This window comes from Protopterus annectens, chromosome 13.part0 (assembly GCF_019279795.1).
Source record: "Protopterus annectens isolate FY-2018-M chromosome 13.part0, PAN1.0, whole genome shotgun sequence".
NCBI classification, from domain to species: Eukaryota; Metazoa; Chordata; order Ceratodontiformes; family Protopteridae; genus Protopterus; species Protopterus annectens.
The window spans coordinates 955,202,279-955,212,058 of record NC_056747.1 but is presented as its reverse complement, the minus strand read 5'-3'; the positions used below and the strand labels follow the sequence as shown (position 1 = coordinate 955,212,058).

The 9,780-nt window shown below is 37.7% G+C and overlaps 1 protein-coding gene across 2 annotated transcripts in view; it reads right to left on the bottom strand.

The window, feature by feature from the left end:
- LOC122787814 (signal transducer and activator of transcription 5B-like) overlaps positions 1-7,089 on the bottom strand; it is a 2,227,565-nt gene extending 2,220,476 nt beyond the window's left edge. The window contains exon 1 of one of the 2 annotated variants that reach the window (XM_044054718.1): positions 6,912-7,089. In XM_044054718.1, the coding sequence (XP_043910653.1) occupies positions 6,912-6,997 (86 nt within the window). In that variant the 5' untranslated portion in view covers positions 6,998-7,089. Of the gene's footprint in view, positions 1-6,628 lie in introns of both variants that reach the window. The other variant, XM_044054719.1, reaches the window with a different exon arrangement.
- Between the last annotated feature and the right edge of the window lie 2,691 nt (positions 7,090-9,780).

The following is a 9,780-nucleotide window of genomic DNA, read 5'->3' as shown; positions in this document are numbered from 1 at the left end:
GATGTGCAGAGCTGTAGTAACTACAGAGGGATTAAACTGATCAGTCACAACATGAAGTTATGGGACAGAGCAGTGGAAGCTAGGTTAAGAAGAGAGGTGATGATGAGTAGTGATCAGCAGTATGGTTTCATGCCAGAAAGAGCACTACAGATGAGATCAGACAGGAGTCCCCATGGACTATGATGTTTGCTGATGACATTGTGATCTGCAGTGAGAGTAGGGAACAGGTGGAGGAGACCCTGGAGAGGTGGAGATGTGCTCTAGAGAGAGAACAGGAATGAAGGTCAGCAGGACTAAGACAGAATATATGTGTGTGAATGAGAGGGAGGATAGAGGAATGGTGAGGATGCAGGGAGTAGAGGTGGTGAAGGTGAATGAGTTTAAGCACTTGGGATCAACAGTTAAGAGTAATGGTGAGTGTGGAAGATAGGTGAAGAAGAGAGTACAGGCAGGATGGAGTGGGTGGAGAAGAGTGTCAGGAGTAATTTGTGACAGACGAGTACCAGTAAGAGTGAAAGGGAAGGCCTACAAGAGGGTAGTGAGACCAGCTATGTTATATGGGTTGGAGACAGTGGCATTGACAAAAAGGCAGGAGTCAGAGTTTGATGTGGCAAGAATTTAATATGTTAAGATTTGCACTGGATGTGACGAGGATGGACAGGAATAGGAATAAGTATATTAGAGGGTCAGCCCAGGTTGGAAGGTTTGGAGACAAAGCCAGAGAAGCAAGATTACGTTGGTTTGGACATGTGCTGAGGAGGGATGCAGCGTATATTGGGAAAAAGATGCTAAGGATGAAGCTGCCAGGTAACAGGAAAAGAGGGAGGCCTAAGATAAGGTTTATAGATGTGGTGAGAGAGGACATGCAGGTGGTTGGTGTGACAGAGCAAGATGCAAAGGACAGGAAGAAATGGAAACAGTTGATCTGCTGTGGCGACCCCTAACGGGAGCAGCCGAAAGAAGGAGACACACACACACACTATACACACACAAAAAAATGCACACCCATTTATTTCTCCATTATCCTAAAACAAATAGCCATTTCTACCATAAATCCTTCAACACTTGACTAACCTCATGAAAAACAAAGCAGTCCTTGCCCAATACCTCCAATATATACAATTCATATTATAAATTAAAAACCCTTTACTCCTACTGCTCGCACTACTTCTACACTACTCAAACACTAGATGGTGCTTGTGCAACACTTCAAAGGCAGCATTCATAAAATACTAGACAAAGAGGCCCCTGAAAGCAAAAGGAGGACGGGTGTGAAAAATGTCACTCCCCTAGCTTTATACAGCCACAAAAAAAAAAAAAAAAAAACATTTTGAAGGCAATTTAACCCAGAAAACCGACAAAATGTTCAAGAGAATCACCATCAGCTATCAAATATGAGGAACTCAGAAACTGTCAAAAAAATAAAAATTCCTCAGAACAGTAAAAAAACCAGCTCCAATAAAATAAAAACACCACATCTGACAACCACACAGCTAATGCCTTTGCAAACCATTTCAAAACTATAACGGATAAAAACACACTCTATATCTCACTATCAAATATTACAAATCAATAAATAGCTCCCTAATAAGCCAAACCCCCGACTTCAACTCATCATAGTAAATATCGTTACAAAAACGCTCTGGAAGTTAAAAGGCCATGGATTCCCTAAAATAGCAATCACTCAACTTTTCTTAAACACTTGAAATCTCTGCTTATTCTTTGATAACTAATAAAAAGTGTCCACAAGAATGTATTACATGATATTTCTTTTCCAAATGTGACAGTAAAAAACAGTAAACAATTATAAATCAGCCCTATTTTAAATCCACTCTCTAAAGCATTACATAGACTCTTCCACACCCAACCCACTGACTTCATGACCCTGAAATGCAAAAGCACCAAGACAGTTTTCTCCCCGGCCAGAACACCCAACCTGCCATGATAACTTCTAATAGCCATATAACTGCACCATACAATACAGCAGAAATCACAGCAACACTTCGATTTCTGAAATGTCTGATATTTTTACTTCTCATCCTGCAAATCCAAGACATTGTTTGCTCTACTCTAATCTTACAATGGTTTACAAGCTACTTGCATGATAAAATCTTGACCCTAACTATCAAAACCGTTTTTCATTTACTTTCAAATCCAACATAGGCATAACAAAGTTTTATCTTAAACTCTCATATTCATCATCTCTACAAATTATATGCCTAAATGGCCTTAAATTGCCCGAATATGCCAATTACGCTGCAACAGGTAGTTTCAGTAACATCTTTCTTTATATTACAACCACAACACACCTTGGATACTAATAACTGCCCCTCTACAACTACAGTTAAACTAGTTAATAGACTTCACTTACCCTAATTCTTCTACTTAAGAACTACTATCCTACACTAAGCGCAATACTTGAAAATGGGAAACTATCAGCAGATTCATCACCAAATAGCTGCTATAAATAAACAAGCAACACAGACTGGATACAGATATCCACATTACTACCTTGCAAGACAGGAAAACTCCACTTCTACAGAACTACAGCTTATTCATACCTTTAAAACAGGCATTAACACACTCCTGAAGCCTGTCATTATTAACAACCCACTTCTCCCATTTTACATAGGGGCTGGGGTGTTGTGTGAACTGCAATCACCTCTCAATTCAGGGTCAGTCACTCTCACCTTTCAAGAGTCTTGCCAAACTGTAGCAGGTGTTCTTTCAATTAAATCCATCCATATTTTCCTGTAACTCCTTCTCTCCTCTTATATGCTTCCTTTCACTCCCAAATATTTTTACCAAATCAATCATCCATCATCATCATCATCACTACACATGATTGAACCACTAATCTGTTGTCCTCAACCTCTCCCTGCAATTGAGGCTAATATAGTTTCTGCTCCAATATCCACATTTTGACTTCTTTGCCACAGTGTGCATTTCATCCACCTCAAGCTTCCCCAGCTGTTCTATTTTAAACTGCCTAGATTTCTATGCCATACAAAAACACTGGTTTTACAAACCTTTTCAGCTTCCTTGGCATTCTATCACAATATCCTTGAAATTGTGTGCCAAAGGAACACACAGATTCTTGTAATGAACTCCTCATTCAAGCTTCCCATTTCCTAAACCGCATATCCCAGATGCTTAAAGCTGTTAACCGGTTTCAAAATTTTTACTTCTATCAAATTTCCAACTTCTTCTAAATTTCCCCCATTTGCTACCATGACCACTGTTCCAGCTATATTCACCGACAGTCTACGTGCCTTCAGCTACACTGCAGTCCCTTATAAAGCTCTTGCTCAGAATCCACTTGCAGTACTACATTCTCTACATACAGCAGTTGACCTGTTCCATCAGACTTGTTTATTAACGTAGTCCATCCATCAGTATGAATAGGAGTGGGCTCAAAACGCAGTATAAACACCTATACATTAAATGTTCATGGGTGTGTACAGATGTATACAAAAGCATGGCTGAACAATCCTCTTGAAAATCCTATATATAAAATCAGTTCATGCAAATATATGCTCTTTGGTTGCTGAATTAATTTATGACGTACTCTTCTCCTCTCTACCTCTTTTGCCTTCTCCCCCAATGTTACATATCCCCAACACCCGAATTTACTAGTAAAAGTAAAAATCTCTTTCTCCCATTCATATTCTATTTTCAACCTTGCACAAATATAATTTGACTAGTGAGTTGCACTGCAATCTTCACCTTGTCCACTCCACTTTTCACTTGTTACTGTAGGTGTATATACCCAAAGTGAAACACTAGGGCAACCACACAACAGAATGCAACAAATAAAACTTAAAAACAAAACCACTTCAGTAATGGAAGTCCACAACTCCCACTTTTGGGGAAAAAGAAATTTTAAAGGACTTACAATTATGTGGATGTATTACCAGTACGTACGTCAACTGACAAATTGCACACATCATATCTTCTCAAAATTGTTTAGGGTAAAAAAAAGAGTTTTTCTTTTATGGCAATTAACACAAGGAACAGACTGTCAAAATGACAGCACTCACAAGTCAACCTCAAAAGGGGATACATGTGCATCTGTCTACAGTAGGCTGACCTGGAATTAAAAAACTGGCTCACCCCTTTGCACATTTTTCATTAGCCGCTTATATCAGCGGGAAAAGAGAATACTTTTCAACATCATATAACACTTTTCTATTGCAAATCTTCAAATAGAAAGTAATTAAAACAGCATACTGCCTTTAAAATGTGCATTGCTATGTGTACAACTGTGCATTTCTATATGTACAAGTAGAAACACACTATGTCAAAATTACACGTTCCTTTCTGTAAGTTGTGTATTTCGTAGTACTGCTTGCACATTTCTAGTAACCGAAGGACAATAAATAACCGATGAGTTTATTTTCTGATTAACATAGTTTGAATTTCAATTCCATTTCTCCCAACTTTGAGTCTGCTGGACCCATTTTACACTATTACAGTGCCGCCATATCTGTTTGGATGTACCCTATTTACACAGCACTTGGCTTAAATAAAGAATTAATTTTGTGCGCGACATTTTACAAAGCAATACAATATACAACTTTTAGCATGTACGGTACTTAATCACTACTGTTTCTTTCAAACATCTGATCATTTTTAATTTCACAGTATGCCTTTGCTATTGCACTGAAAACTGTACTTGTTCCAGTTACAATTACAGACACTATATGCCTCAAATTATACAACACAGTTGTATACACCATACTGTTAAAATACTGTCATTGCCTGGTTTGTAACTGAAAATGGTCCTGCACCAGTCTGTCAATGCAGGTGAAATGCTGTCAGTGCCTAGGTTGTGGCTGAAAATGGTCATGAACCAACTAAGCAATACAGAAACAATAAATAAAACAAATTCCATTGCATTTTTAAAACCGTAATTTTCTAAAACAGGGGTTTAAGGTGGGTGGCCAGTCCACTCTGAAAATACCAGATATAAAGACTAAAAAGGAAACTATGGTTTCATACTAGAAACTGTATCTGCTAGTTTTATCATGATTTACAGAAAGTACAAAAGTTAGGTTCTTTGAGCTACGTAAAAGTTTCACATACTCCAAACATTTTAATTAACAAAAAAGGTACACAAGAACAAATAAAATCCCATCAAATTATTAAAAATAGAGTTATTCATAGACTTAAGGCTGTAAGCTTCTAACTTCAACCATAGATATAGTCACCCCACTCATCCTCAAACTTACAAAACTCTTGGTTAAAAGATCGTAGTCACACAACAGTGTTTGAAGGTGCATGCATCTTGCAACCTGATCCAATTAAATAAACAAGTGTGTGAAAGCAAAACAAATACATATTAGAACTCCCTAACATAAACATACAATTTATAATAAAAAAATTTAACCAGCTCTTTCGAGAACCAAATGTTTGCTTTTACAGAAAAACTCTAATGGCAAGAGTATGATTCAAAATAATGTCAGTGGGTACGTATCCAGGAAATACAGCTAGTGGGAAACAGGCTGTATGTTTACCAAATCTTCTTCTCTCATCACTCCTACTGCACAACTTTTGTGGCTTCTGAGTGTTACCCATTGCCATTAGTATCCAGTATATTTCACAGCACAACTCTCAAGCATGGCAACAAGTCTGGTTTTCAAGCATCAGTTGCTGGCTATTTATGCCCCTACAATTTATTTTCAACAGAAATTATTATTTAGTCTGTTATATAATTCTACTTTAAAGGATTACACCAATGTAAATAAAACAACGTTATGGATTAGGCCTGCACGAGTGCAGCTCTTTACAGTATAAGCCAATGCTCAATTTCTCCCATAAACACTGGGTGTCAGCGTAAGCACCAGTCACTTGTGTCCAGCAGCCTAATGCAGTAACAAAACCAAACCTGCACATTATCAGCACAATTGCAGCCATAAAAACACGTCAATCAAGTATACTCTTCAAAACAGATCTGCTAAAGCGCATTCAGCCTGGTGTTGGTGTGAGCAGACGTTTATTTTGATTTTACACTCATCGGTTATTCAATAATGGGCAAAAGACCCAACCCTTCTACACTTGCAACCTGAGACAAATAAAATGAAAACACCCATACAACGACTCCCATCATATACAGACTAGAAGCACATACCAACTGCGACTCATTTCCGCGATTCCATAAAGCCTCTCCTCAACACATGCAACCACTACTATCGGTTCACACAGCATGGTATTTAGGAGAATTTGCGATTGTGATAAACAGTGACACTTCAAATCAAAGTCTAAACAAATACTGCAAAATGAAACAACTTGAGCAACTGTACTCAACAAGCATCGAATCTAAATTGTAACACAACTGAGCACATGTGCACTACTTAACATCTACTTCAATGCATTCTATATCCAGTTAAGAAAAATCCAATCGTTAATTATAAAATGATGCATGTATTATCTTCACTATCTTCTACTTTACTCTAACGACCACCACCCAAAATGACAGTTGCACTAGTACTGACATTCGCCCAGCTGATCGTAGCCACCCCTCTACAAATTAACAGGGAAAATAACTTTTTCAACTAACACCCACTACATTCAACTCGACAGTCACACTCATGCAGAAAACATAAACAGTTCTTATTGGGTGACGTACCTCGAATGGAGTACGAAGCATGCAACAAATGTTTAAGCAATACCAGTTGGGCAACAGTTTTCTCCCGCCTCGGGCTCGCGACTGCAGGCTCGCGGGCACGATCGGTAGCTCACGGGCAGCGCTACCTCTTCGTGTGTTACTGCTTTTTGGTTTGTGACTATAAAGGCTTCAAACACACTTGCAGCCTCCATAAACAAACAGTAAGACGTCACTATCCTGACTACAGGTGTGTGGCATGCTAAAGTAAAAGAAAGGTACTCCGTCTCCAAACCGACTTACGCACTTTTTTGCCCTAGCTCTCTTAGTTTGCTTTCTGGCTCCCACGGCCAACTTCGGACCTTTTTCCTTCACGTCTAGTCCGCAGTGCATCAGTGACTTGTTTCGACACGACCTACTGTCAACGGTACCCTCGGCTATGTAAAAGCAAGTAACTCCATACCGACTCTTGCGCGGAAGCTGTTACAGAGTATCTATATATCCCGAAATCCTTTGCAAAAAGGAATACTTATTTCCGGTGCGAAGGCGAAAAGAAGCTGTTCTTTGTTTTACTGAACAAAAGTTGTTTTTGTTTTGGTGTTAAGGGAGTGTTTAAGTAAAATAATTTACTACGGTGAATATCGAAATGTTTACTGAAGTTTTTTATGTAGAATTAAGCATATTTAACTACCTTAAATAATAAAATATGTATAATTCAGTACCAAGACGAGTCCGTTAGTCTCCCGCTCAATCCGTTTATAATGATTTACTTCATCAGTGTATATTGTAGCACTTAAGCATGGTAAACAATACTTGTAACGCACGGCTAAGAAAGCGACGCTCTCCTCTGGTAGTAATATAGGGAAGCACAGATTCATGACTCGTAAGAAATGAAATAGTTTCCAATTTAGTTGTAATGATCAGAGATCCTAAACTGCGAAGCTGAGGGACTGTATCCAATTTTTTTTATTTAAGTGGCTTGCTGTTTCATTAGCAATGCGTCTTGCAGAAAGTGAACTATTTTTTTTTCAGTTTTTCGCGTCTTGCATTGCTTGCTGTTCTGAGCTACGTCGTTTGTCAGTTTTGATTTATCAAGTTATTGCTTTTTATTAAGAGTGAATGTGTAGCCCGCATCTATCGATGCGTTTTTTTTGTATTCACACAAGAATGGGATGCATGGTCAAATTTATATGAGATGCATTTTGTCTTGGGGTTTGTTGAAAACGGAAGAGTTGCGTGGTGTTATCACTGATTTATTAACTGGGTTTTCATTTCATTTTCGATAAAAAGTAAACGGAATTATTGTTTGTGCTTAAACAAAAGACACTAGCACAAAATGGTAGCATTTATTCATATTAGTTAAGTTTGTCAACAATTACAGTTTAGATGGTAGCATTTATTCATATTAGTTAAGTTTGTCAACAATTACAGTTTAGGCATAATGGCTTATGAAATTTTCCCTTAAGTTTTGCTGTGTTATATTTGCCTTTTTTCCTTTTAAAGTTGTATATATGTTTACCATATGCATGTTCAGTAACCATAACAAAGTAAGTGGAGTTAACTTAACTATCTGAAACCGTCGTGTTTTGAAAATGTGGTGTACTCCTATTTTTTTGTAATGTGTTGCAGACTTTTAAAGAAGAGTGCCGGGCTTGTGATGTTTAGAGGCTAAGTAGTATAGTCAGGTATATCAACTATGCTTACATTTTTTTACATAACGGTAGTTATAACCCACTCATATGGTTACAGAATCTCATTGATTGCTGAAAAAAGGGGACAGCTCCAGCTAGGAACGTGTTATTTGTATAGTAGAACATTAGTGTGGTATTAGTGATATTTTCACATTTTAATGATAGTTTTATAGTAAACCGATTTACTAATAAGGAAATATTGACAGCTTCATAGTTCGCGAAAACTGCTATGAAGAGTACTCATGCACAAATAAGATTGGTGTTTAGGACGGAGTTGTGTGCATATAAAGGGAATTTTATTTTTGAGTAGTTGCATTTTTTAGACGGTGATGTCATGTTTGTGTAATGTATCTCTGATGTGCTAATTAGAATAATGATACTGGCTAGTGGGATTGTGTGTGTGGCCCTTACATTGTTTGCAATCGTTTGCTGCTTGGTTTAAAAACATTTGGACCTCTGTTCCTTGTTTTCAGAAGGGAAATTGTTCATTGAGGAGATTTTAGGTTTAGATAAGTGGATTATCCCATTTCTGTAGTTTCGTTATCTAAATTTGAGAAAAGCATTTAATTTTAAATACTACAGAAAGTGCTGACTGGAAGGTAGATGAGCTTGTTTTGGAGAGAGAGAGTGAGATTCAGTGGTCTTTTTCAAGACTGACAAGCTTTCTAAAAGTTTTGTAGATTATACTATACATACACATTATACTTGCATATTATGCGCCACGTTATAGTCCGATATTGGTTAACTGGGTCATAGGGTTTTTTGTCTTTTTTTCCTTGATCGGTGCAGCTACTGTAAACAAACTAGTTTTGCCATATTTTATGTGATCTGCATCTACCAGTATACTTTTAGTGTGGGTCACTGGAAAGCATACCCACAGATTTACTACCAGTTTTCATCTTATTCTCTGATCAAAATCTGCATTTTTTTTTAAATTACTTTGACATTTGATTTAAACGTTGACACTGTTTACATGTTCAAGTAGATCAAAGTATCTATACAACTAAATATTACTGTAAATTGAATGGAAAAGTCAGGTTGTCAGATTTTTGTGCCCGTTTTCATCATGTCAGGGTATGTATTGGAGCTTTATCATGTGAACGAGGTTAACACGGGCAGTCAAAAACGTTACATTATACTCTGTGTCTGTATTTGCCTATTGATGGTTTTGAACATTACCCCACCAGACGCGCAGTAGCAAGGACCGCCCAACACACTGTGCATGTTTACTTTTAGAAGTTCTTTGAATAAACAACGGAAGACCATAGTCAGAAAAAGATAGTATGGTAAACATTGTACAAAGCCTTTTCGGCTTTGTATTATATTAGAACATTACCCCGCAGCGATTTTCGCGTAGGGATGGGCGTGGTATGCATGATTGACAGTGTGAGCTCACGTGAGGCTGCATGCAAAATACGACTGAGTGACAAGCCATGTATATTATCCAGCGACCTGTTGAATACTCATTCTAATTATTCAATCTGT